Source organism: Python bivittatus, unplaced genomic scaffold, assembly GCF_059951505.1.
Source record: "Python bivittatus isolate LINGU-HERP-01145 unplaced genomic scaffold, Pbiv_v1 ctg000590_np1212, whole genome shotgun sequence".
Taxonomy (NCBI): domain Eukaryota; kingdom Metazoa; phylum Chordata; class Lepidosauria; order Squamata; family Pythonidae; genus Python; species Python bivittatus.
The window spans coordinates 1,503,594-1,530,884 of NW_028277086.1; the positions used below are offsets into that span (position 1 = coordinate 1,503,594).

Here is a 27,291-nt window from a genome sequence, read left to right on the forward strand (position 1 = left end):
TCGAGGCGGGCGAAGCCTCCGGGGGGGTGCGCCGCTTTAGCGAGCCCGCAGTCTAAGATCGCTGGCGGGTGACGCGAAGGGGGCGCGGGCCCGAGCCCCGCTCGACAGGCGGCCTCTCCGGCGCTCCCTTCCCAGCCCCCGGACTCGCCCCTTCCCCCCCGGAAAACAGCGAGAGGCCGCGCGGGCGCCCCCCGGCACGGTTCGGCGGTCTCCTCGGGGCAGGGCCGCCTCCCCAGAGCGCCTTCCGCCGGCAGCCCCCACCCGGACCCCCCCTCCCCGCTGCCCAGGGCGCCGGACCCCGCGGGACACCCGCGCCTCGGGAACGAGCGGGACGCGCCCCCGCGGAGGTGTTCCGCGCTCCTGCCGGCCAGGCTGCGGGTCGGGTCGGGTCGGGTCGGCCCGGCCGCCCCGCCAGACCCAGCGCGGAGAGACGCCCCCCGCGCCCGCCGCTTCTCCGAGGACGTTCCGCGGCCGCCCCGGTCGGCCGGCCCCGCTGCAGAGTCGCCTTCAGCCCGGTCGCGCCCCGCCGGGACTTGGGGGCAGCGGGAGGCCCCCGCTTCGGCCACGCGAAGCCCCCCGCGAGAGCGGCGCTTCGGCTCCGCGGCCGCAACGCCCCGCCGGCCTTCCCCCCGCGCCCGGCGGCGGCTTTCCGGGCGCCCCGGCAGCCTCGTGGGGGGGACGCCGGGCTGGCCCCCCGGCCTGTCTCCCGCGTCCCGCCACCCTCGGAAGGCCCGCCCCCGAATTTGCAGGGGCCGAAGCAAAGACACTCTGCACGTGCTCAGAAGCAGCGACGGCCGCCCTCCGCGGGAGCAAGCTCGGGAATGAACGGAGCGCCGTTCCTGGGGACGAGCGCCCGCCCCGCTCGGCGCCGAACCGGCCCTGGGGACGGCTGCCGCAGCCCCGGCGCGGCTCCTCAGGCGGGAGGGCGACGCGGACCCGCCCCCTGCCTTCGTTCCGACCGCGCGCGGCAAGGGGTTATGGGACTTGGAGTCCTGCCCCGCGGCAATCGGGCATTGCCGTTGGACGGCTCTCCCTTCCTCCTGCCCAATCAGACGGGGAAATCGAGGCATCCGGAGGCGCCTCATCTCTGGCGCTGCTGCCCTCTCTCCCCTCCGCCTCTTGGCCACGCCCTTTCCCTCGGTCCGCTCTAGCCTCTCGTCTCGATGCCCCTCCTCCCCGCCGCTGCGCCGAGGGTTCCGGCGGGCGCGGTTTCCACCCGGAGCGCCTTCCCGCTGCTCCCGCCGGCGAGGGGCTCGGAGGTAAGCGAGGTGCCCGGTGGTTTTGAGGGGCGGGGGGCTCCGTCGAGCTCCCTTCTTTCCGTCTCGGCCCCGCCTCGGAGGCGTGTTTCTCCCGAGGTTTGGTACTCGGTGGCAAGAAAACGCACTCTGTACATGCTCTGGAGCGCCCTCGTGGGTGTTCTGCAAAGAAGGCGCTCGAGGGTTCCTCGGCTCAGAAGCGGGGGGCTGCTTTGTCCTGAGGGAACCCAGCCAGCGGTTCATCCGTGGAGAAGGTTCTTGGGCAGACCCAGGACGTGGGTTCATCGATGAACCCCGGTTTAAGTATCCGCGGATTAGCACGTGCGAAGGGTCCTCTCTGCCCCGCCTGCGGGATTTCCTTCCCTAATCTCTGCTTTGCAAAGGAAGACCCATCCTGCTGAGCCGAAAAGGGAAGGCCCCCCCCGTGCCCAGCCCAGCCCAGCCCTGGGCCGTGTGAATGCGTGAACCCGTGAACATCCCCCGCTCAGAAAGCTTTGGTGGCTTCACGTCTTGTGCCGCTCGAAACTCTGCGGTTATTTTGATTTAGTGCCTCCTGTGAACCCCCCAAAGGGGTTAATTCTGTAATCTAGCTACGCACGTGTGATAGGTTATCACAGCCCAAAGATGCTTGTTTAGGGAAACCCTGGGGCCGCTTTTTCATCTTTCGATCGCCCTTTCCGATCACGCCAAGATACTGTCCTGGAGGGCAGATGAATGCTGGATTGATTATTTATTTATTTATTTATTTATTTATTTTTAACCGCCGCCATAATTGTATAACTCAGAAAAAGAAAACATCCATAAGACAATAATGTAATACTGTAATAATTACAGTCATAACAAATAGTTAAACTTGGACCGGAGCACCTAGAGAATTCCAAGGTGCTGTCCTAACTAATTAAAAGGCTGTCTGGAGGATCCTTATTTTCATCTGCTTGTGAAGATCAACAGGACCCCCTGCAAGTGATTCTGCAATATGGGGCATCTCTTATCCCACTAATCTCCTGGTAGTAGCAGCAGCCAGCAGCTTTTCCTGAAATGCTTGTATTGGGTGGGCCCATTCTGGTGAATGAGCTGGTCCTGTAGATAGCCAACCTTCAAGCTACATTGGGCTTTACAGGTTAAAACCAGCCCTTGAGTTGTTCCTGGAACCCTACTTGGCTGCTGCATTTTGCACCGGGTGCAGTTTCCAAGTGGTCTTAAAGGCAGCCCCATATAGAGTAAATGGCAGTAGTCCAGCTGGGTAGTGATCAGGGCAAGAGTCCCTGCTGCCAGGATTCCCCCAACCGAGACCTTTCCAGATGCATGGGAACTCCATCCCTTTGTAGCTTCCCCACCAACCAAGCTGTTTTTCTCTTCAGGGAGGGGGCCAAGATGTATGCTGTGTACAAGCAAGCCCACCCTCCCACTGGGCTGGAATTCTCCATGTACTGCAACTTCTTCTCCAACGCCGAGCGCAACTTGGTGGTGGCAGGAACCTCGCAGCTATATGTTTACAGGCTCAACCATGACTCTGAGGTATTACAAATCCCCTGGTTAGGGGGGTTAATTGGTTGGTTGAGGAATCAAGGAAGAATCACGGCATCTGTGTGTCCCCATCACATGAACGCCTTTTAGGAAGAATGGTGTTGCCCAGAGCTCAGAAATAGTCAACCTGGAACTGAAGCGGCCCAAGCTGGGAGTTGGGGTCCAGTGCTGGGGTGTGACTTAGGGTGGAGACGTGCCAGGATGCTTGTGTGCCCAAGGGAGCCTTGGTCTCTACAGGTAGTCTTCACTTACTGACCGCAGTTGGGACCAGCAACTCCATCACTAAGCAGCACAGTTGTTAAGTGCAACATCATGTGACTGCGCCAAATTACAACGTCATTTCCAGTTGCAGTTGTTAAGTGAATTGCCACAGATCGTTAAGCACAACATCACATGACCATGACGTGCAAATTTCTCCCTACTTCCTCATTGATTTTGCTTGTTAGAAGCCGGATGTGAAGATTGCAAATGGTGATTATGTGACCATGGGACAGTGTGACCGTTGTAAATGTGCGCCAATTGCCAAGCACCCAAATTGTGATCATGTGACTGCAGGGACATTGCAACTGTTGTAAGTTCGAGAACTGGTTGTAAGTCTCTATTTGCAGCGCCATCGTAAGTTTGAATGGGTGCTGAACAAGCGGTTGATAAGTGAGGACTACCTGTACAGTGAGATCTCCCACCTCCAGCTTTCTTTCTGACCTGTTAATATCCCAGTGGGACTGGGCTACGGTGGGGAGGAAAGCCAGGAGGATGGTGTAGCTACAGTTGTGGGTCTGCAGGACTGATGATGCTCCTCTTGTCTTCCAGAGCTCCACAAAAAATGACAGGAACACAGGTGAGTGGGGAGGGGAGGCCTGGGCTGCAGGCAGAGAGCTCCTGGGAAAGGGGTGGGGAGAAGAAGCAGCTCCGAGGGATATTTGCTACCCAAGCCCTGCCTTGTCCTCAGTTTGCCTGCACAGTTTGGAGGAAGCTCCTCCCATGGTCACTGGCCCTTTGGGAATTTGCTTGTGGCCTGGCAGGTCCTGCCAGCGGCTCTGCGGGTGTTGGAGGCACTTGGCTGCTTCCAGATGGCCTCCTGCTGAAGCTGCTGAGGAACTGGAGGGGGATTAATCCACTCTGGGAGCAGCCAGTAGTTTCTGGCCATTGGACCCTCACGCGAGAAGACAAACTCCATCCTGCTGCAGGGCCTGTAAGCCCCTAGTCTCTGGTGCAGCTGCCTGGCATCACCTGCTAAGAGGATGGAGGGCAGAAAACTAGTGACTGAAGCCTTGGGCAGCCAGAGTCCATCAGAGCAGACAAGCTGGGATGGCCAGCTAGAGCAGGTCCTTGTCATCCCTGATTTCCCTGGGTCCTTTCCTGCCTTTATCTTTCTGCCCTTAACCCCCCCCCCCGCCCTGTCTCGGTGCTGTTGTGCTATACAGAGGGAGAGGCGTGGAGACAGAGCACCAGAGGTCGAGGCAGGCCTAAACCTGCCCTGCATTAGAGAGGGATGTTTTGCCCCGGGAAGAATCTTGGCTATGTCCATGGATTGTATTCAGATGAGACAATGCAAGCTGAGAGTTGGCAAAAGCTTGTTTTGTGCTGATGGTACTCTGATGGCAGGAGGCTTGCGGTGAAAGAGTTACGTCAGACTTTGGGTTTGTAGGTGGGCCACCAGTTGTCTATGCTGGTCTCTAATTTGTTGCCTTGCACAGAAGGCAAAGGCCACAGGGAGAAATTGGAGCTGGTGGCTGCCTTCTCGTTCTTTGGCAACGTCATGTCCATGGCCAGCGTGCAGCTTGCAGGGGCCAAAAGAGATGCGCTTCTGCTCAGCTTCAAGGACGCAAAGGTCAGTGGTGGCTGGGGGGGGAGGCAGAAAGAAGCAGGCTGTGGGGAGGGCTCTGTATGTGGAAGAGGGCTGGGGCAGCCCCAGGGGGCAACCACTCTTGCTCAGAAGGGATGACACGTGGGCCGTAGAGTCTTCTTAGAGAGCTCTGTCCACTCTGTCCCTAATTGGCTCCCAGTGATGGTTTTGCCTGGCAGAAATTTATTTATTTATTCAGTCAGTCAGTCAGTCAGTCCCTGCCCATCTCCCCTCAATGGTGTGACTCTTGAAGTTCTCACGTTACAGGAGAGCTCAGCTGCTTTTCAACCAGCTTCCCAAGCCGCTCTGGACCTCTACAACAGCTAAACAGAGTTTTTGTTTTGGGAAGAGAGAGCAGTAGAAGTACAGCAGTGCGACCTTGTTTAGATATAGATGCCATTTGGCTGCCTTAAAGTTACATTATTTTCTCTCTGACCCAACTGAAAAATAATTTAGTAAAACACCAGTCTGGAGGCTGTTTAGTCACCTGAGATGGTATCTGCTCTGCCCCATACAACTGGCCTGGGACAGTGGCAAGTTTGTGATAGTGTAGCCAAAGTTGCCCTTGGCTTGCTCAAGTCCGTGTGACCGAAGCCTTTCCCACAAAAACTTTGTGTAAAATGAAAACCTGTCCATCTTAAAACAGGATACTCCAAGTTCGAAGTCAGTTTGCGTCGTTCCATTGTATTTCAGCCGGATTGAGAAATGGCTGAGAGCGAAGGCCTAGGAACAGTGAGGGACTGGTAATGGTTTTGCTTCTAGTTAGTCATTGGAGCAAAAGGCCAGTGGGACTTTAGCCTCAGTCTTTAATTCCCTTTTTCCTGCCTCCCAGCTCTCGGTGGTTGAATACGATCCCGGCACCCACGATCTGAAAACACTTTCCCTTCATTACTTTGAGGAGCCGGAGCTGAGGGTAGGTGTCCAAAGGTTTACGATTGAATATCAAAAGTGCCCGTGGGAGGAATTTTTGCTCAGCCTCCTAGAATGAAGGGGGAGTGGCACTTAGAGTTGTTAGGCCCCAGGGGACTCGGGGGGGGGGGGAAGCTGAACCTGTACGAGAGAGACAAGCTCCACTTGACCCAGAAGGGAGCCAGACTGCCCTCTGACTAGCTTGCTTCACGAACTGTGGCGCAGAGCCACCATTAGCAAGTGTTTAGGGTGGCATCTGTACCAAAGCAAAACTTCGTATTTCCTGGATCTATTGCAACTCTGTGCTCTAGCCAAGTGCAGTTAGTTTCCATGTATTGAGATGTAACGTAAGAGCCAGTCCAAAAGAGGGCAAAAGCCACAGTTTTTCGTCTGTCTCATGTGGCCCAGAATTCACTGCTTGCTCTATTTTTTTCCTCAGGATGGCTTTGTGCAGAATGTCCATATCCCCAAAGTGCGGGTGGATCCAGACGGGCGCTGTGCCGTGATGCTCATCTACGGCACACGGCTGGTGGTCCTGCCCTTCCGCAGAGATACCCTGACGGATGAGCACGAAGGCGTGGTGGGTGAAGGGTAAGGCCTGCTGAGAGAGCAGACATCCTAAATAACCAAGGGCTTGGAAGGATGACGTTCTTACAACTGCAAATATCAGGCCAAGGCCAAAGAATCTCCTTCTTCAGGTTTACTCCATGTAAAATCTAATTGAGCAAATCATAAAATCGTGGTGGTGCTAGAAATAGTGAGGTGGTAATACTGTAACATAAATGCCCATCGTGCTGTTCCCTTTTGGGATAAGCAGTGTTAGGCTAAGTATGGAAACAGAGTAAGCCGATAGCCACACCAAGAAATTAAACGCATGAGGAAGGGAAAAGAAAAGGAAGCTTAGCTAGAACTGGTTTACATCAGACGACACCTCTCCACCTCGCTGGACAAAGTTTAGGGCCATCTAACTATTGTGGCTGCCAGGAACTGTAGAGTGTTTATTTATTTAAGAGTTTATTTAATTAATAAATAAAAAAGTTTATTGACAATAAATAAATTGTTAGATCTGCTGGTCCACCAGTTTGTTGACTCCTTTCAGTCAGCTTTTCCATTCTCTTTGGAAAATGTGGAAGCTGGAGCCAGGCTGCTTTGGGGCGCTTCGGACTGAGTCTGGGTGCCTGTCTGTGGCCTGCCTCGGGCAGTCCCACCCTGTTTTCTCCCCAGAGAATCTCTGGGCCCCTGTTGATTCCTGTGCTCTTTCTTTGCAGCCAGAAGTCTAGTTTTCTGCCCAGCTATATCATCGATGTGCGGGAGCTGGACGAGAAGCTGCTGAACATAATTGACATGCAGTTCCTGTATGGCTACTATGAGCCCACCTTGCTCATCCTCTTTGAGCCCAACCAGACCTGGCCGGGGTGCGTTCTGGCTGCCTCCTCCCTGGCCGCTCGTGATTCTGCCTCGGCCAAGCTCTTTGGCTCTCAGCAAAGGCCCGCCGTGGTGCCCTTGCAGCAAGGGTGGGAGTCACTGAAAGGCTGTAGGATTAAAGATGCCTCTGTGTTAGTGGGTGTGGCCTGACACTCCGGGGATAGTCGCTGAAGCATCTTTTCCACTAATGCAAAATGGTCTTGTATGGTGCCTTTCATGACTGTCTATCGCTCTTTCAGTTGTAGATGGCTTTAATTATAACATGCCAACTTTTACCTGAATTCACTGGGGAGGGGGCTCAGCTCTGGAATCTAATCTGAATTTCAAAGCCCAGTCTTGATTGTATGAAAGGGAGGGAACCAACACTGGAGCATCGCAAAGTGTTTCCTCTCTGCGAAACAAGCATATGATGCTCCAACCCCTTTTTTCTTTAGATCTGAAATTGCCAGCAGCCATTCCCCATTCTCTCCCCTCACCATGTTTAGACTCATGAACATTCTTCCTCCTTTACATAGGATGGGAGCGTGAACTTGTCATTGTCTCTTGTTTCCCGCAGGCGGGTGGCTGTGCGCCAGGACACTTGCAGCATTGTGGCCATCTCCCTCAACATCATGCAGAAGGTCCATCCAGTCATTTGGTCCCTCAGCAACCTGCCCTTTGACTGCACGCAGGCCCTGGCAGTGCCCAAGCCCATTGGTGAGGGGAGTGGCCCTTCCCGGCCTCGGGTGGAAAGGCTGGTGCGGAGGTTGGCGTCTGCCTGTGTTGCAAACAGCCTTCCTCCAGATGTGTTGGGACTGCAGTGCCTCGGCTGGAAATTCCAGCTGTTGCATTTGCTGGGGGTGGGGGGACTGAACGGTGGCTGGAGATTGCAAGCAGCTTTGCAGGGAGGAACAGGATTTTGAAGGAGAACCATGAATGTTGTTATAACTCTGGGATGTGTAAGAAGGTAGTTACTGTCCTCCACCCCTCCTCTGCCTCTCTTCTTCTTCCCTTCCAGGAGGCGTGGTGATCTTTGCAGTGAACTCTCTGCTCTACCTGAACCAGAGCGTGCCGCCGTACGGCGTGTCTCTCAACAGCCTCACCAACGGCACCACCGTCTTCCCGCTAAGTACGTCTCTCTGCCTTTCCCCCTGGAGTGACCATTGGTGGATGCTCCTGGCTAGCTCTGGAGACAGAAACCTTTGTGAAAACTGCTTCCGTCCTTTCCAGATCAAGTCGAAGAGCCATTTCCGTTCAGCCCCTTTTCCTGCCCTCTTGTTTTCCTTCTCTGGTTAGATCAGGTGCTGGTCACCCAGTTCAAATGCCACGGCCAAACTAGGCCTGCTACTGCCTGCTGCTAAGGTTTCAAGTAATTTTACTTGCAAGAAACCTTTGGGGTTTACGGAGAGCACAATGGCATTTTTACACACTTTTCTTTGTAACCAGGGGTCAACATGCTTTTAAAAGATCTGTGCATAGCTGGCAATGCATGCAGATGCACACACGGGCACACACTATTTGCACACACCTACACGGAAAGCTGAGGTTTTCAGGTTCTACAATCCTGCCAGAGCCAGGAATCTATAAGTTTTTGCTGCAGACCCGAGGATGTAGTCTGACGGGCTATATTTGCCAAAGGGGGCAGCTGCTGCACTGTTCATAACTTGTCCCCCCCCCATGTCTTGCAGGGGTCCAAGAAGGAGTAAAAATCACTCTGGACTGTGCCCAGGCGACCTTCATCTCCTACGACAAAATGGTGATCTCGCTGAAAGGAGGGGAGATGTAAGGCTGGGGCTTGTCCTCCTGGGGCCAGAGGCAGTTGCCTGGGCAGAGCTTGGCGAGGCGGAGGGTCAGCGCTGGGCCTGGGTTGCCTGTTTCAGCTGGACAGCTTTCGCTTCTCTCCCGTAGTGTTAGGGGGCTGCTTTTGGGAGCCTCCGCAGGAAGGCTGCATCGGGGTTGGGAGGAAGAAAGCTGTCCCAGTAATGGAGCTGGGAGTGGGAAGGGGTTGACAAACTCCCTCTTGGCCAGAAGAAGAGAGCAGCTGATTCTGATCTTGCAGTCAAAAGCTTTGGGAAATGGACTTCTAAATTTCCCCAGGCTGCCCTCTTAGTGCAGAGAAGTAGACAAAGCAGGAAGTACTTCATCAGGGAAACAAAAACCTGAGGATGTTGGAGATATGGAGGCTTAAGGAACAAAGGAGGCTTTAAAATATCAGACAGGTTATTTGACTCCTTGCAGAAATTTGGAGAAGCTGAGTTTGCTGCTGTTCAGGGCAGCCCCTTCCACAGGCACTCCAGCGTGGGGGCAGTTCCTTCTCTGAACCACCCAGTGGTGGTCGGCATGGATGAAGTTTGAAGTGGAGCCTTCTCTTTTACGGTCTTTGCTGGACAACTTCTTACTACCTCCTCTTTAGGTGGCTTAATTCTTTTGCCTGAATATACTAGGGGCATTAGTCAACCCTTGAAGAGGGAGAAGTTGGTCTTCTCCATCTGCTGGCATGGTTGGAACATCAACAATCGGGAGGGTTCCTGGAATGATTGAGTCTCCTGCTCCACGCACACCAGTGCCAGTCCTGGCTGTATTTCTGCTCACCATGCTATGTCCTTGTGGAGCGTGAGCCGGTGATGGAGCAGAAGCTCTTTCGAAACCGCTGGTTCAGATGCCGTTCATTCTACTCATGAACCAGCAGCTCCCATCATCTGCTTCCGTTTCCTTTGCCAGCTACGTGCTCACCCTCATCACAGATGGAATGCGAAGTGTCCGCTCCTTCCATTTTGACAAGGCAGCGGCCAGCGTCCTCACCACGTGTGTAAGTGCCATTCAGCCAGGCAGGCAGTGACAAGCTGGGATAGGAGGGTGATTGATTGACTGGATGGATGGATGGGCCACTGGATAAGCAGCTGTGACATCTGAGCTATTTTATTCTGGTCAGCTGGAGGGCTCCCTACCATCTTGTCTGTCAACCCTCCGTTCTGGCCTAGTCCGACATTCCTCTTCCTCCCCCCTTTTTTGATCTCAGATGATTACCTTGGAACCTGGTTATCTTTTCCTGGGCTCTCGTCTTGGCAACTCCCTACTCCTGAAATACACTGAAAAGCTCCAGGAGGCCCCTATGAGTGTTGCAAAGGACTCCACAGAGAAGGTGAGGAGTTAATTGGGATCTTTCCATCCTCCACAGAAAGAGCTGAGCCCTACGTTTAAAGGCCAGGACAGTACAGGTATTCCTCACTTACTGACTGCCTCATTTAGCAACCATTCAAAGTTACAACAGTGTTAAAAAAAAAAACCCAGCTTTGCAACCAATCCTTGCATTTACGACCATTGCAACATCCCACAGTCACGTGAGCGCCATTTGGGCGCTTCACAACAGGCTTGCAATGAGCAGAGTTAATGGAGAAGCCTGCAGTAAAATCGTAAGTCCCAGTCATGTGATGTTTTGCTTAGTGACTGTGGTGATTCGCTTAATGACTGAATGGGAAGTGACATTGTAAGTCTGTCGCAGTCATGTGATTTTCTGCTTAGCAGTTGTGACACTTAGCAACAGAGTTGCCAGTCCCAACTGTGGTCACGAAGCGAGGACTACCTGCGTACGCTCCAGTGTGGTGGCTTAGCAGTATCCCCAGAATTAATCAGTGCAACCGAAAATATGGGTGCTGAGGGATCTGGGGAAGGTAAAAGGAAAGGGAGGCAGTGCCTGGGTTTGGCTAGATGGTGGGGGTGACTATTTTACCCCCCTCCTCCCATGAATGCCCCTGTTAGAGAGACCTGTTCACAGAAGAGTTGAGAGAGTTCCGCACTGGGAGCTTTCCCTGATGGGACAGGCCTTGGGCTTCTAGGAGGAGCAGACGTGGGAGCGTTTGTGGGTCTCTCGCATCTGCTCACCAGTACACAGCTCTGTTTGATTTACAGGAGGAACCTCCCCTCAAGAAGAAACGCGTGGAGCAATCTGCCAACTGGGCTGGTGGGTGTCCTGGTTCTCAGCAAGGGGGGCTGAGGAAGGCACCGACACTCTGTAGGGCCTTGGGCGAAGAGGTCCTGTCTTGGGTACATCTTGCAAATGAGCCAATGCACTTGGCATAATGCCTTCTGCCTCTGTGGTCAGTTTTCTGGTCGGGGCAGCTTGTCCTTCCTTCCTTCCCTCCCTCCCTCCCACCCTTCCCTTCCCCCACCTCAAGTGGGTCTTCTGATTCCTTCTGTTGACAGATGGGCGGATGGGGGGGAAATGGGGGTCCTTCATCAGCCTCGCCCATGCTGATATCTGAGAGGCTTGTGACAGCGCTCCGCTCGGCCTACCAAGAGCTCCCTGCCCAGAAGGTCTACCGCATGTCTTTCTCGCAACCCCAAAGCTCCTTCCATCCCTGGTTTGGTGGGAAGCAAGTGGGAATAACGAACGAGGAGGGAGTGCTTGGGGAAAAGAGGGGAAGGGGCTAGAAGTCAGGACAGCAGGACAAGGCAGGACCCCTGAGGCTGTAGCTCCATACTTCCCAACCCATCTTGTGCAGGAGGGAAGTCGGCTCCGCAGGATGAAGTGGACGAGATCGAAGTGTATGGCAGTGAGGCCCAGTCTGGGACGCAGCTGGCCACCTACTCTTTTGAGGTACCTCTGCCTTGGTTTTCCTGGGAAGGAGAGTCTTGCAGCACCCAGAGGGTCACCCAACACTCCCTGAGCCTTCCCAAACCGGAGTGGCATTTCAGACAAGGGCTTTTCATTGCAAAGCACCCCCTGAAAGAGGGCTCCCTCCCAGCACTGAAGACTGGGTGGCTCTGCCAAGCTTCAAGTAGTTTTAAGTAGGATTTTCTGATTCCTTTCTGTAACCAGGGTTCCTTAGGATGATATTATTTTATAGGATTGGTATATTTTTCTCTGTTTGATATCACTTAATGCAACCGTTGCCAAAAGGCAGGATATAAATATGTCTAATATAGCAGTACAGGTGATCCTTGGTTAACGACCATTTGTTCAGCAATCATTCAAACTTGTGACAGTGCTGAATGAGTGGTACTTACAACTGGCCCTCGAAGTTCCAGCCGTCTCAGTGTCTCTGCGGTCACGATTGCAATCCAGGTGCTTTAGCTGGCCTGGATTTCTGACCATCGCAGCATCCTGCAAGGAATATCTGTAATTGATTTGAAGTCCTTTTTTCTTCCCTGAGCTAGAGTTTCACTACAGTGAGGGGTGCAGAGGGTCCCTTCTTGCTTTCCTGAGATAGAAAAAGTGGTGCATACCCACCTCTTTTCTTGGTTAATCAGAAAGTTGCAGGTGAGCTGATGCTTCTCTCTTCTCTTCCGAAAGGTCTGTGATAGTATCCTGAACATCGGCCCCTGTGCCAACGCTGCCATGGGGGAACCTGCCTTTCTCTCCGAGGAGGTGTGTGCTCTGTTTCTCTCCTCCTCTGAGCCTCACATGGATGCCACCAATTTGCTTCCTTCAGGAGTGGGAGGTGGGCCACCATCTGGTGCCTGAAGAAAAGGCCCCTTGGGGGGAAAAATATTAAGAAAATTTCCTTAAGATAATTGCAGAGCAATTCTTGGGGAAACGAGGGAGTCCTGCTGTGCAAAACCTACAAGGCAGGCAACCTAAGTATGGCTCCCTCTTTCTCTCTCTCTCCTTCCAGTTCCAGAATAGTCCTGAACCTGACCTGGAAATCGTGGTGTGCTCGGGCTATGGCAAGAATGGCGCCCTCTCGGTCTTGCAGGTGAGGGGTTGCGCAGCTGGGGAGTGCCGTGCAGACCTGTGCCAGGGAGGAGAGTCAGTTGCTAAGGCCCCATTAGCAGCACAGTCTAGAGCCGCCCCAGAGAACGCTGGAGCAGCCTATAAGCTCTTAAGGGTAGGGGTGGGGGGTGACCCCTGAAGGGCCATGGGGTAGCTTTCCTCTGATGAGCCTCGGGTTCGTATGTTTCACTCAGGGCTTGAAAGCTTTTGACATTCCACACCAAAAAGTCCACTGTTTTAGTGTGCAGAATAAATTCTGAAAAGCTGTTGTTCAGCTCTTTGCTTATCCCCTGCATTTGGAATTTAAAAGAACTTTTAGAAGTATTTGAAGAAGAAAGAGGGATCTGTAAGGAATGGATGCCGAAGATGTGTAGAAAGTAACTGGACATCTCAAGAGTAGGGGGAATATCTTATCCAGCATTGTGGTGTATAGACTTCCATGGAACTAGAGATTTCTCCCCTACCCATCTCTTGTATTGCCATTAAACTGAGCTTTTTCACAACCTCGCTTTCTTATTTTGTTAGGTTTTAAAGGAATCTATTCTGAGGATTGCTTGGTTTAAAATTCCAGGTGGTGAATTCAAAGAGGGGATTTAATTGGACTCCTAGTTACAAGTGAGGGAATCTACAGGACCTCCAAAGCTCCTTCCACCTTTGGTGGCTTCTGAAGCCAGAATGAAATCCTTAAAACAATAAATATCCCGAAATAAAATTTAAGAAGTCTCACTCCTATGCGGGAAGCATTTCTGAAGAGCTTTTATGTTCTCTTCTGGAAAATGGAGGTGCTGGACTCCAATGTCTCCCCCTTCCTTCCAGAAAAGCATCCGTCCTCAGGTGGTCACAACCTTTGAACTCCCAGGCTGCTACGACATGTGGACTGTGATATCGCCCCGGAAGACGGAGGAGGCCACCGTATGTCCAGCCTTTGTCCTTGGGGGTTCACAGAGGGGTGCGAAGTCATTGTCTTCTGCAGCTGAGGGCGCTCCTTCCCACTGCCAACTGAGGAGGCGGACCCCAGTGGTGCCCCTTGCTCCTTGCAGGTTTCCAGGACAGGACCTGGGCTGGCTACCCCAGCCTGGGCCTGTCCAGGAGTTTTGGGCTAGAAATGTTTGGGTTTTGGGCAGCCGCATCCCCCAAGCCATGGAGAGAGAAGATTCTTGGCCCAGCGCTCCTGCGGCCTGTTGCTGAAGCTTAAAGGACAGGAGAGGGTGGGCAGAGAGGCACTTTACCTGTCTCTGGCTGCATGGCTGGTGAGAAAAAGAGCAGAGTTCTGTTGGGCCAGGCTAGCGACCCCTTCACATCCAGGAGGCCTCCAGAGAGCCCTAAAGCAAGTTTGAAGCCGATTTGGTACTCTGATTCTCACTAATTTCGCATCCCCCACGAATGTTGCCCCCTCTGTCTGCAGCGGCCTCTACCAGGCACAAAGATTGGGGCCTTTACTGTTTTTTTGTGGGGTCTTGCTATACAGTGACCTTGTATGTATGGGGAGACCGTGTCAGTATGGGGCTCCATCTTGGGGTGGGGTCTGTATCCTGACAACATCCTCCATGTCAGCCTCCCTTCCTAGCAGGAAGAAGATACTCAGGAAGAAAGTGCTGAGAAGGAGCCCTCCCCACCTGAGCCGGCAGATGACGGGAAGCGACACGGGTTCCTCATCCTGAGCCGTGAAGACTCCACCATGGTGGGTGCTTATCTGTAGTTCGGTGGCGTGGCCTGGCCTGGCCTGGCCTGGCGGGCATCAGCTTTCTGAGATGCCACTTGGCCCAGTACTGAGCATGTCTCTGTCTCAAGAGGTTCTGGGTAGCCCAGGGATCCATCCTGGGCAGGTGAGGGGTGACTTAAGGATGTCAGCAGAAATGGCAAACAGAGGACTGAGTTGCGAGCGTGTGAGATGACTCTTGGCTAGTAGTTTGCTTTTGTGGAGAAGCAGCACCTGCAAGAGTTGCTTGCCACGCCCCTTTTCCTGCAGGGACCGTTGCTCTCTGGCCTGGCTCTCAGCTGGGAATATTTGCCCTCAGTTTTATTCTGATCCTCTCTCTGCCTTGGCTTTGGCTCCCTCAGATCTTGCAGACTGGCCAGGAGATCATGGAGCTTGACACCAGCGGCTTTGCCACTCAGGGCCCCACCGTGTATTCTGGCAACATTGGCGAGAACCGCTACATCGTCCAAGTGTCCCCTCTGGGTATCCGCCTGCTGGAAGGAGGTGAGTGCAAAAACGCTAGCTGGCTCACCTTTCCGGTGGTTCCATTTTGGAAGTTCAGTAACTCAGGGATAGAGGAGGAAATGGGAAAGACAGTTCCATGCCCTAATTTGGATAGCGCCACAAAGTTGGCACGAGGAGTGTGCCTTGTTTCTCTCGGGGCTGAAGCATGGCAGGTCCATGGATTTCTCAACTGTCTATGCCTCTTTCCCCAGTGAACCAGCTGCACTTTATCCCCGTGGACCTTGGCTCGCCCATTGTGCACTGCGCCGTGGCTGATCCCTACGTGGTGATCATGAGCTCTGAGGGGCAGGTGACCATGTTCGTGCTAAAGAGTGACACCTACGGGGGCCGGACGCACCGCCTCACCTTACAGAAGCCGCAGTTGCACCACGTGAGTGAGGCTCTGAGGAGTGTCCAGTCTTGTGCCATGAGAACGAATAGTCCCAAGATCATTGAAAAGGTCCCTGAAGCAGCAGCTTCTGGACCACGTGATGGATCAGTTTGGACATGCTTAAGAGCATCTGGGCTTTGAGGGATCTCTCTGGATTCCTGTTGGCTGGCAGAAGCAACATCATTTGTGTGCAGTTCAATCACGTTTGCTTGGTTTCCTTATTGAGGGTTCAGATCTGGGTGCTTAAGCATGGAGAATGTGCAGCTTGTTTGGGTCTGAGGTGACTTACCTTTGGGAGGTCGGTTGTGGGAGTGCTCAGTGTTAAGGACCGTTTGGATTGCATGTCTGAAGGGGTGCGCTGGCAGATGTAGCCTAATTGGGAGGAAAGCGGAGGGTCTCCTTTCACCCACTCTCCCTGCTTGGGATCTGCACATCTTGGCTGTGGCTTGGCTAGCCCTTCTCTCATCTCCCTTCCCAGCAATCGAGGGTGATTGCCCTGTGCGTGTACCGGGATGTTAGTGGGATGTTCACCACCGAGAGCCATTCGTCCAGCTCTCGAGATGAGCTTTCCCTGAGGAGCCAGTCTGAGACAGAGACCCCCATCCAGGACATCAGGTGGGGCAGTGCCTGCAGAGGAACTCTCCGGGGAGGAAAGGGGGCGCGGGGAGGTTCCAGTCTCTTAAAGCAACAAGAAAACTCCTCTTGGCCTGTGCCCCCTCCCCCGGTCTCTCTGGGGCCCTTATTCAACCCTCTCCAATTGAGGCAAACCCTGCTGTTATTTGGGAATCAAGAGACATAAAAGCGTTGAGACCTGTAGAAACCGGTGTGACTGGATCTCCATGGTCTTGTTCTCGTAGCCGAGGGGGACGGGTTAAATTCAGCATAGGCCCCCAGAAATGAGCTTCCTCTGCTCCTTCTCTTTCACCCTATGCAGCAACACGGTGGACGATGAAGAGGAGATGCTGTACGGGGACTCCAGCGCTCTGTTCAGTCCCACCAAGGAGGAGCCACGGCGCTGCAGCCTGCCCTCGGCTGACCGGGACTCCCACCAGTACAAGGCAGAGCCAACCCACTGGTGTGTGCTGGTCCGGGAGAACGGTGCCATGGAGGTAGGCCTGTTTCTCGTGCCAGAAGCACGCAGTTCCGCATCGTGTCTCTGCTGCTCCTCCCAGTGCTCTCTTTTTCCTGACAGATCTACCAGTTGCCCGACTGGCGCCTGGTCTTTCTGGTGAAGAATTTCCCCATGGGGCAGCGGGTCCTGGTAGACAGCTCCTTTGGACAGCCAGCCAGCCAGGGAGAAGTCAAGAAGGAGGAAGTCATCCGCCAGACCGAGATGCCGCTGGTCAAGGAGGTCCTGCTGGTGGCCCTCGGAAATCGGCAAAGCCGGCCATACCTCTTGGTGAGCTTCCGGGTAACCTGCACCCGGGATCCCAGCAGTGGTCAGGGCCAAGGGAGACTTGAATTCTCCCATAAAAGCCAGATGGGACGTTAGGTCCAGTAGACCAACCAGCCGCTTCCGTGAAGCAGTGGTCTCACCAAAGGAGCGTGTGGGGTCAGTAAAGAGAATGACCTTAACAGAGAGGCAGCAAGGAGATAAACACTGCAGAAACCCAGACGAGGGTGGGTTATGGAAACCTCTCAGCCAGGCACCCTCCTAATTCACAGGAACATAAAAGAGGGAGGAGACTCGCAAGATTCTGTTACTGTAGCCCAGTGTTTTTCAACCTTGAGAACTTTGAGATGGGTGGACTTCAACTCCCAGAATTCCCCAGCCAGTTCTGATCACGCTTTGAAATTATTTTTTTTTTTAAATCAGGAACCCCTTTACAAATCTTGGTGCATCAGCTGGTATTTAAACCCCAGTTCTGCTGTTAATATACAAAGGCGTTTGGAAAGGAGAGTAGAACGGCCAGTCTTGTAGAGAAGCAATAGAGGAGGATCCAGGAGCTGTATTGAGTCTCTTCCTGGCTGGCTTTCTTCTCCGCATCAGTCATTGGGGAATGGAGGTGGGGGAGGCTTAGGGTTTGGTAGTTGGGTCACCACAGCCTGCCGCCCAGATTTGGGCATTGGGAGCCACTCGGACGGAGTGACCGTCAGCTGATTTCCAAATCCTGTTGCCAGGTCCATGTGGATCAAGAGCTGCTCATCTATGAGGCCTTTAACCACGACTCTCAGCTGGGCCAGACCAACCTCAAAGTGCGATTCAAAAAGGTAACCTTTCCAACTGTGACACTCGGTCTTCTGAGTCAGCGAGAGACAGAGTGCAATCACCCTGTTCCTCTGTGTCTAAAGCAATGTTTCTTAACCTTGGCAACTCTAAGATGTGTGGACTTCAACTCCCAGAATTCCCCTGCCAGCCATGTTCTGGGGTGAAGTCCATACTTCTTAGAGTTGCCAAGGTTGAGAACCACTGGTCTAAAGTATTGTGTTACCAGGGAAAGAACAGATCAGAGGGACAGCAGGTGATCCCACCCTTCCACCTGTCTTGAGGTGCTGCAGGCCATCCTCCCACCCTTCTTTCTTTCCCACTTGCTGCCTTGACTCACTTGGTCTCTTCCAACCAGGTTCCCCACAACATTAACTTCCGGGAAAAGAAGTCCCGGCCATCCAAAAAGAAGTCTGAGAGCGCAGGGGGCGAGGAAGCGGGGGCTCCCCGGGGGCGGGTCGCTCGCTTCCGCTACTTTGAAGATATCTACGGCTACTCAGGGGTGAGTGAGGAGTTCAGGGGGGCAGGAGAACTGGCCAGGAGAGGCCTCTTGTGTTTCCCTGAAGAGCAGCTGAGGCCAGAGTGTTGGGGGTCTCCTGGCAGGGATGGTCAGTGGAAGAGCCGCTGAATAGGATCCCAAAGAGTAGGGGGTGGTGGGACCTTTTTGTGCAGAGGCCTGGAGGGTGGGGCCTCTAACCAGAAATCGTTAGAGAAGGCTAATCTGGAGACCCAGTTCCTCGTGCATCCATGTTTCTTCTAGGTGTTCATCTGTGGGCCCTCGCCACATTGGCTGCTGGTGACGTCTCGTGGGGCCCTGCGCTTGCACCCCATGACCATAGATGGCCCCATTGAGTCCTTTGCCCCCTTTCACAACGTCAACTGCCCCAAGGGCTTCCTCTACTTCAACCGGCAGGTAAGCCAGACCCAGGGTTAGAACTGGGAGGATCCCCCTGGTTGGACGACCTGCCCCTCTGAGTTACTTGGAGCCATTCCAGAACCTGGAAGAGGGAGGCTTTGACTGTGTTCTGCCGTGCAGGGGGAGCTGCGCATCAGCGTCTTGCCCGCCTACCTTTCTTATGATGCGCCTTGGCCTGTCCGGAAGATTCCACTGCGCTGCACCGCACACTACGTGGCGTACCACGTGGAGTCCAAGGTAGGGCTGGGTGCTGCACGTGATGCTAGACTGATTTGGGAACAGGGTGGCCCTGGGTGGGATGTCCCAGGCCTTCTCCTGGTGGCCAGGGTGGCCAGGAAGGACTGTGTGGGTGGAGCACTCCCCACGGACTCACCTCTCTGCCCTCTGCCTGAACGAACTCCCGCTTCTGGATAGGTGTATGCCGTGGCCACCAGCATCAACAACGCTTGCACCCGCATCCCCCGCATGACAGGAGAGGAGAAGGAGTTTGAGACGATTGAGAGAGGTGGGTGTGCCTGTGGCTGATGCGTGACGTCCTCTGGCCAGGGGCCTTCCTCCCGGAAGCTCTGCCCAAGCTGAAGATGCCCTCTGGAGCAAGTCGCTTCTGCTCCTGCCCAAGAGGGAGGCTTTGTGGCAAGAGCAGGGAAAGAGGTGTGCCGGGCTGCCTTGGAAGAGGAACCCCCTTAGCCGTGGGCGGGAGCAGCAGAGGCTCCCTTAAACTAGGCAGGAACGGGTGGGTTTCTGCACAGGTGGGTTTCTGGTTCTCCTTGTTGGCTGCGTCAAGGCCACATTCTTAATCCAGTCATGATTTCCTCCTTCCTGCTGCATTGGACAGAGGCAGTCCGACTTGCCAGGTGGAGGGCTGCTCTTTGGGGAAGCGCAAACTCCCTGCCCCCTTCCTCCAGTCCAGTCTCCTCGCACTCTATGGTCGCCAGAGCTTGGCAGCAGGCTTTGCACAGTGGAGGAGTGTGTTCTCAGCTGCTCTACAACTATATCTTTTTTGCTTGGAGGACTAAGTTGGCAGCGCTTGGACTCAACCCCACCGCTGACTGGGTCTCTGGGTTTGGGCAACACAGCTGGCCAGGCGGGGGAGTCGTTTTGGGTGAAAGCTCCCCTTCTTTTGCTCTGGTGCTGACTGGGTTAGTGGGTTCGCACAGCTCCCAGGAATCTTAATTGATTGGATTGGGCTGTATTGTGCAACCCACCCGTATCCTTTGAAGTGACGGTGCTCCAGGGATCTTGCCCAGCACCTTCTGTGTCCAAGGGAGGGCCTCTTTTATGGAGCTCTGGAGCTGAATCTCCCCCCGCCTCCCTCTTGAAGAGGGGCCAGTAGCCGGACAGCCCTCTTCCTTCTGTTCTGCAGACGATCGCTACATGCACCCTCTGCAGGAAGCCTTTTCTATTCAGCTGATCTCTCCAGTCAGCTGGGAGACTATCCCTAACACCAGGTGAGAGGAGGGGGCGAGGACCCTCGATGAAGCCATGGAGGATCTTGTGGGGAGGGCGATGGTTTCGTGGGCAGAGCTCAGAAGGCGGATCAGAGCTGGTCCAGTGGCCCCCGTCCCCTTCGGGCAGTCCAGATTCTCTCCAGAAGCCCCAAGGGAGCTTGTAGGGTCATCCTCTGAGACTGGCAGACATGCCTCTCTGCCAAAAGGAGCGGCCCGCAGAGAGAAGGGCAGCTTAGCACCCCAGTTTTGGAGGAGCAGACGCAAATCAGGCTTCCCCACGCCATCTTCCACTCACCTGATCTGCAGGATTGACTTGGAGGAATGGGAACACGTGACCTGCATGAAGACGGTGTCTCTGAAGAGCGAGGAAACGGTCTCCGGCTTGAAGGGCTACGTTGCCATCGGGACTTGCCTCATGCAGGGCGAAGAAGTGACTTGCAGGGGCCGGGTGAGTTGCCTCCTCGCTGGTCTGTGAAGCTCTTCCCTGCTCCTTCCAGTGTTCTGGTCCCTGCTCCAATCCCCGGTTGTGTGTCCCACACCCCAGATGCTGGGCACATAATCGTTGAACTGTAGAGTTCGGAGGTGTCTTACATATCACCTCGGCCATCCCTGCTCAGGGCAGGATCCACTAGACCAGTGTTGCTCAGCCTTGGCCACTTGAAGACATGTGGACTTCAACTCTGGCTGGGGAATTCTGGGAGTTGAAGTCCACACGTCCTCAAGTGGCCAAGGCTGAGCAACACTGCTATAGACCCTCTCTGATAAATGAGCCTTCAGCCTCAGGCTTCCTTGAGTCGCAACTGCAGGAGGTGGTATGGACCCCCCTGTGCCATTTTCGGGGCAGCAACTGTTTTTCATGGCCTTCTGACTTTGCAGTCTAGTCTGATTCCCTGATGCTCTCCAAGTGCAAGTACTAACAATTCTACTCTGGTTAGTTTTTGAGGTCCACCCAGGTTGGCTTGGGCCCTTCATTCACTCTTGTTATGAAATGCTGCCTTTCCCGACAATGTCATATCCCTTGCTTGGGAGAGGAGTCTTGTGGTGGTGGGTGAAGGTTGGGCAGCCCCAGCACACTAGGGTTCCGACTTCAGAAATGGTGCTTGGCAGTCTTGTGCAGCGTCTTGCCCCTGGATAGGCTCTTGCATCTGCTGGGGGCTGAAGCCCTCCAGAATAGAAGCCACCTCACTCCCTGCAAGGAAGCAGAAACTCAAATGTTCAGTGACTGAAGTTGTGACATCCTCATCTTGAACAGGGTGAGGGTTAGGGTGCTGGCTCCTTTGAAAGGAAAATACTACCCACTTAGCCAGGATGCCAGTAACGTGTGTCTCCTTGGGAGCGTTCCAGATTCAGAGAATCCGAGGTGGGAGGGGCCTTGAGGCCATCCAGTCCACCCCTTGCCTTGTGTTGAAACCCACAATAAAGCACCCCAGACAGATGTTTGTCCAGGCTCTGCTTGAACACCAACGGAAGGGCGATCACTTCTCCTGCTGAACTGTTCTTATGTGTAAGAAGTTTTTTCTGATGTTCAGTTGGAAGCTGCTCCTGAATATTGGAAGACCGTTGTTCCATGTCTTGCCTCTGGAACAGGAGGGAACGAGTCTTCCCCGTCTTCTGTGTGATGGCCTTTCAAGAGGTCGGAGGGTGTGATCCCACCTCTGCTCCCAATCATGCACGAGGCTCCTGCAGTCTCCCTCCCTGGAACGTCATTTCTAGCACCGGGATCACCCTCGCACCCCTTCTCTGCTCCAGGGCCCAAAAGCTTCCTAAACTGGGTGCACAGAACAGGATACAGTACTTCACGGGAGCCTGAGTCAAGCAGGACAAAGTGGAAGAATTGCTTCCAGGGATGTGCAGATATGCTTCTATTAAAGCGCGCACCCTCTTTGGCAGGCGCATCACCCCTGCTGGCTCGTGCTCGGTTTGCAGTCCGCTGCTCTTCCAGGACTTTTCCCACAAGAATCGCTACAGCAGGGTTCCTCAACCTCAGCAACTTTAAGAGGGGTGGACTTCAACTCCCAGAATTCCCCAGCCAGCCATGGGAGTTGAAGTCCACCCCTCTTAAAGTTGCTGAGGTTGAGGAACCCTGCGCTACCGAGCCAGGCATTCCTCTTGCTCTGTTTGTTTTTTGTTTCCTAAGTTACGGCCTTTGCATTTCTCTGTTAAATTTCATTAGCTTTTAGGTCATTTCTTTCCAGCTATCAAGATCATTGGAATCTTATTTCTGTTTTAGTCATCGCAATTCTGTGTCGTCTGATAATTCGCTAAGCACAGGACTGATCTCCGTGGCACCTCGCTCAGTACTTCTCCCTCGTTGCAATCATTGAGGGTCGCTCTTTGAGCCATTTTTGCCCCGGCTGTGTATCCTCCTTAAACGTTGTGCCATTCATCCCACCATTGGATGCCTTGCAAATGCTTTGCTGAAGCCCAGATGTATTAGGTCTTCAGCATTCCCTCAGACTAGTGAAGAGATTGGGTGATCAAAAAATGGAATTGTTCCTGACACATCCTGCTGAATTTTGGGCATGACTGCATTATTCCTGGTCTCTTTACAAACTGCTCTAAAACTCTCCCCGAGGTTCATGTCAGGCTGACTGGTCTGTTATTCCTAGGATCTTCTGTTGATCACCACTGAGACACATGTCCTCCTCCAGTCATCTAGCTCATTGTCAGTTCTCCAAGATTTCTCTTTTCTCTTAGCTGCTCTTCCCATCTTCTAAGCAGCACTCTTGAGTTCGTTATAATCTGATTTTCAGAGAGATACATTGGATGTCTTTGATTACATGCAGCTTTAGTTTCCCTTAAAATGCACCGCGTGGCCCCTTTCCCCCAACGTTCCTGCTCCATCTGTCTTCTCAACTCAGCTTTCCCTGTTGATGAGGTCATGTCAAGGAGAGCTGATTGTCCTCCACCTTCCAAAGGAGAACATTCTTAGCAAGACAAATTGGGAATTTCTAGGAAGGGCCACTCTGGCAGTTTCCCAGACAGATGCCAAGGTAACAGTTCTCCTGTCATCTGCAATTTGTGTTCAGAAGTTACCAGCCAGGTTGTCTTCTTTGCAGAATAGGCGATGGCAAGCACCAGGCACAATATTACTGTTATTTGTTCCCCTGCTTGTCTGAACCCAGATGTTCTCTGCAGCATTACCAAATTAATTCACTTGGACTTCAGAGCAGGAATGGGCATTTTTAGCATAAAGCACAGCTCCGCTTTTCCTATTGTTTCTGTGGTTTAGAACAAACCTGTCCTTCAGATGCTGTATTCCAGTCATGGGATCATCCCACCAGGTCTGTGTTATCCCAGTGAAATCATGTTTGCACTTCTAAGATCTTAGGCTTACCTTATTTATCGCCATACTCTGAACATTAGTGTCTCTGTAACAAAAGGCCATGAACGTGTATAGTTTGTTGTGCCTTATGTATGTTGTGGTTAATGCCACCACACTCTGGGTTTTGCAGTCCTGTTCTAATGCGTGTTTGGTGCCAGTGATTGTCAGCCCTATAAGATAGTCCAGACTAAGAAGCCAATGCCATTTAGGTCAGGTCTACTTTTACTGTAACAGCTACAGTAATGCAAGTCTGGATGTGGTTCTCCCTCTCTCCATGTGAATTAGGGAGAGGCTTGTCTGAGAGGTTTTCTCAAGTTAGTTTCTTGGCCCAGGCTCAAGCCCCACTTACCTGACTGTTGCCTTGATAGAGGGTTTTCCTCCTGTCCTTCAAGGCCATTCCCTCTTCCCCCTACAGTGATTCACCCCAGCACAGAAGGCTGGGCTTCCCATTCAGGAGTTCAAGAGAGAGTGGGACTGGTCTTCCCCCCATCTCCCTGACTTTCTTTGTGCAGATCTTGATCATGGACATCATTGAGGTTGTTCCTGAACCGGGGCAGCCGCTCACCAAGAATAAATTCAAAGTGCTGTACGAGAAGGAGCAGAAGGGGCCCGTCACTGCCCTCTGCCACTGCAACGGCTACCTGGTGTCGGCCATTGGCCAGAAGGTGAGCGGCCCGGGGGTCCAGGGTCTGCCAAGGGCAGTGCAGTGTGCCTCTGGGGTGCTTCTTGCTCCTCAGGCTAGGACTTTAGGAGCTGGGGTTACACGGGAATTTTAGAGTGCCTGTGGGATGCTGGTGGTCGGCTCACTCAGATGCCCTGGGGGGGCGGGGCAGACAGACCGGAGAGAAACAGATCCGTGACTGCACGGAGAACCCAGGTTGGGCGAACCCAGCCAAGGGGAAAGAGTTTGGCAGCCGGTGGGGGAGTGAGAGGAGGAGATCCAGCTGGGGCCAGAGCAGTCAGTAAAGTGCACAGCCCAGGAGAAGGGAAGGATTTGCTCTTACAGAAAAAACTGACTCTGGCGGCCAAGGGTTGGGGGCGGGGGGCTGGTTGTTTCTTTAGCGTAGGAAGGAGGGGGGAGAGGGAGTGAGGGGGGAGGAGGGCGGGCAGATTCTGGAGAGGCAGGTCCTGCGTGTCCCCTGGGCCAGGCTTGCCTGCCCACCCGCCTGCTCGTACCATGCTGCAGATTTTCCTGTGGAGCCTGAAGGACAACGACCTGACCGGCATGGCCTTCATTGACACGCAGCTCTACATCCACCAGATGATCAGCGTCAAGAACTTCATCCTGGCTGCTGACGTCATGAAGAGCATCTCGCTGCTACGCTACCAGGAGGAGAGCAAGACGCTGTCTCTCGTCAGCCGGGTGGGGCTCCGGAGCGTGGTGCGGAGGCTGTTCCCCCCCAGCCCCATGCCTCTGCTGACCTCCCCATTTCTCTCTCTTGCCTGCAGGATGCCAAGCCCCTGGAGGTCTACAGCGTGGACTTCATGGTGGACAATGCCCAGCTGGGATTCCTTGGTGTGTCAGAGTGGGCCTTGGGGAAGGCTGGGGCAGCCTAGGCCCCGGTGCTGGGCTTCGCTCCAGCAGGCTCTGCCTGCACCACAATGCTGGGCAAGGGATATGGGGGGGCAGTGAGGGAGGAGGGGGCTTTGAGATAGGGATCCGTGCCCAAGCAACGCCTGCTGGTGCCTCTCCCTAAAGAAGCTGTGTGCTCTTTCCTGGACTTGCGAGCTGTGCGATCCCAGGAAAATCTCACTAGACTTACGGAAGCATTGAGAGGGGGCAATAGGCTGTAAAATCCCAGGGCTGGAAGGACCCTTTTGGTAGAAGCATGAATGTGCTGTTGGTGCCTCTTCAGTTCAAAACGCGTATTTTTCTGGGATCGCACATTTACTGTGCAAGCTCAGGAAAACCAGCCCCTTCTTTAAGGAGGCGCTGGAGGTGCAGCACACGTGCCCCCACCTGCTCCAGACGCCTTTTCAGCTTTGGGTCCAAAGCGCTGCACATCCTGATTCATTATGAAGGCAACCTTGTGAGTGGAGTTGAAATCATAGCAGGAAATTTTGATCGCAAGTAAACCGCATTCCAAATGCTGCAGTGAGCCTGATTTCCATTATGCGATCGTGCATGTTTTCCCATATAACTCTTCCAACCAAAGGGGCTACTGAAATCCCCCCGTGGTCATCCTGGGAGCAAAATGCGCTAGACCAGTTCTCAGACTGGAGATGGGCAAAGGGGCCTGCTTCTCTCTGGATTCCTGGGCCGGGCCCCGGGCCCCTTCCCTCTCTTGTCCCAAGAGCAGCTGGCCAAACGCCGTTGCTTTCTTTTGCAGTGTCTGATAGGGACCGGAACCTCCTGGTCTACATGTACTTGCCTGAAGGTGAGAATGAGAAAGGAGTTCATTATTTATCAGATTTATATGCCGCCTGACTCCCAACAACTCTGAGTGGCTGCGCAGGGCGAGATAGTTGGGTTGAGTTCTGTCTTTGTTCTGGGGAGATTTGGATCAATTTCACTCCCTGTCCCCAAGGATCTCCTCTGCTAGTCCCCGGATCCCTAAACAGAATGCCGGGACAGTGGCTCGTGGGAGGGCGCTGAAGCTTCCCGCTATCAGGGGCTGGGGGGCGCTTGGGGAGCAGCTCGGGGCTCCTCCTGGTGCCTGCATTCCAGCAGCCTCGTGGGGCCTTGTGCTTTCTCTGCAGCGAAGGAGAGCTTTGGTGGGATGCGGCTCCTCCGCCGAGCAGACTTCCACGTGGGCGCCCATGTCAACGCTTTCTGGAGGACACCTTGTCGGGGAGCCACGGAAGGGCCTGCGAAGAAGACCAACGCCTGGGAGAACAAGCACATCACCTGGTTTGGTGAGCGAGGGCGGGGCCGGGGGGCCCAGGGAGCCGCTCTGGTCAGAACGGAACGGCTGCCTCACCTTGCCCTGCAAATTCCGTCGCTCCTGCTGAGGAGCGTCGCATCTTTGGTGCGGCTCAGCCTTGTTAGGAGAGGAAGTTTCGTGATTGGGACGTGCGCATTGACTGGTGCATAGAGGGGGCGGAGCTTGCTCTGGCGGGGCAGGATGCCGGCCTGAGTCCGGACGGCGTGGTCTTCCTTTTCCAGCCACTCTGGATGGAGGGATCGGGCTGCTGCTGCCCATGCAGGAGAAGACCTACCGGCGGCTGCTCATGCTGCAGAACGCGCTGACCACCATGCTGCCCCACCATGCGGGCCTCAACCCCCGGGCCTTCAGGTACTCTCGGGCCAGAGGAGCAGAGCACAGGAGGGGAGGGGAGGGGAGGGGGCGGGTGGGCTCCTGGCGACTCCGTTCCCCTGAGCCGCTTTCTGCCCGTCTAGGATGCTGCACGTGGACCGGCGCATCCTGCAGAATGCCGTGCGCAACATCCTGGATGGGGAGCTGCTCAACCGCTACCTCTACCTGAGCACCATGGAGCGCAGCGAGCTGGCCAAGAAAATCGGCACCACACCAGACATTGTGAGCAGGGCCCGGGGGAGACTGTGGGAGCGTGGCTGGCTCTGAGCCGCGGGAAGCGCCGGGCCCCTGGGAAGAGCTGCGGGAAGCCCACCCTCCGACCGTTCTCTGCTCCCTTCCCGAGGGGCGCACTCGGGCATAAGCTTGGCTTCCCTCTTGGCCTGATCCTGTCTCTTCTTTCCCTGCACAGATCCTGGAAGATCTACTAGAGATTGATCGTGTCACTGCCCACTTCTAGGATGTTCCCTCTTTGGGGTAAAGGAAGCAGTTCAACGTCCCCCTTTTCTCCCCAAGTTGCAGCATCCGCCTACTGTGTTGGTCTTTGTTTTTGATATGTACAAAATGGTAAAAATTTGTAAAGAAATGACAAACTGACGGTGCCTGATCTGCCTGTTTGGGGAGCAAGACGAAGTGCCAGAAGGGCCCTCACGCGTATTGCAGAAACACGCCAGGCTGAAATCAGCTCTGGAGGGAGGAAGGGGCCACAGCCCCAAGGAGGAAGGAGGAAATCTCGACCAAGGGTGTCTTTCACTACAGCCCAGAACGGAGTTCCCCTTTTGGGGCTTGGGACTGGAGGCCGTTTGCGTTCCCAGCCTTGCTGCTGCTGAGCTGAGCGCAGGCTTTGGCCCGAGAGCCAGCTGGCCTGCCCGAGGCCCTGGTTATCCAGCCAG

General features: G+C 54.2%; 1 protein-coding gene across 4 annotated transcripts; it reads left to right on the top strand.

Moving 5' to 3' along the window:
- Positions 1 to 1,123: 1,123 nt before the first annotated feature.
- CPSF1 (cleavage and polyadenylation specific factor 1) lies at positions 1,124 to 27,009 on the top strand. 4 transcript variants are annotated; one of them, XM_088148831.1, is made up of 38 exons: positions 1,124 to 1,259; positions 2,618 to 2,774; positions 3,594 to 3,621; positions 4,484 to 4,614; positions 5,462 to 5,542; positions 5,978 to 6,129; positions 6,807 to 6,953; positions 7,520 to 7,659; positions 7,961 to 8,071; positions 8,631 to 8,724; positions 9,664 to 9,751; positions 9,962 to 10,084; positions 10,852 to 10,903; positions 11,445 to 11,539; positions 12,236 to 12,310; positions 12,558 to 12,638; positions 13,472 to 13,567; positions 14,223 to 14,336; positions 14,717 to 14,858; positions 15,071 to 15,249; positions 15,728 to 15,864; positions 16,184 to 16,358; positions 16,442 to 16,648; positions 17,371 to 17,460; positions 17,814 to 17,957; positions 18,216 to 18,368; positions 18,492 to 18,608; positions 18,786 to 18,876; positions 19,735 to 19,819; positions 20,126 to 20,267; positions 23,657 to 23,809; positions 24,331 to 24,507; positions 24,594 to 24,660; positions 25,475 to 25,522; positions 25,845 to 26,000; positions 26,251 to 26,380; positions 26,485 to 26,623; positions 26,811 to 27,009. In XM_088148831.1, exons 2-38 carry the CDS (start codon positions 2,631 to 2,633, stop codon positions 26,856 to 26,858), a joined length of 4,332 nt encoding a protein of 1,443 aa, XP_088004957.1. In that variant the 5' UTR covers positions 1,124 to 1,259; positions 2,618 to 2,630; the 3' UTR covers positions 26,859 to 27,009. The 4 variants fall into 4 exon arrangements, with proteins under 4 accessions (XP_088004957.1, XP_088004955.1, XP_088004956.1 ...); XM_088148829.1 differs by having other exon boundaries at positions 1,125 to 1,259; positions 4,481 to 4,614; XM_088148830.1 differs by having other exon boundaries at positions 1,125 to 1,259; positions 4,481 to 4,614; positions 14,226 to 14,336.
- Positions 27,010 to 27,291: the final 282 nt, after the last annotated feature.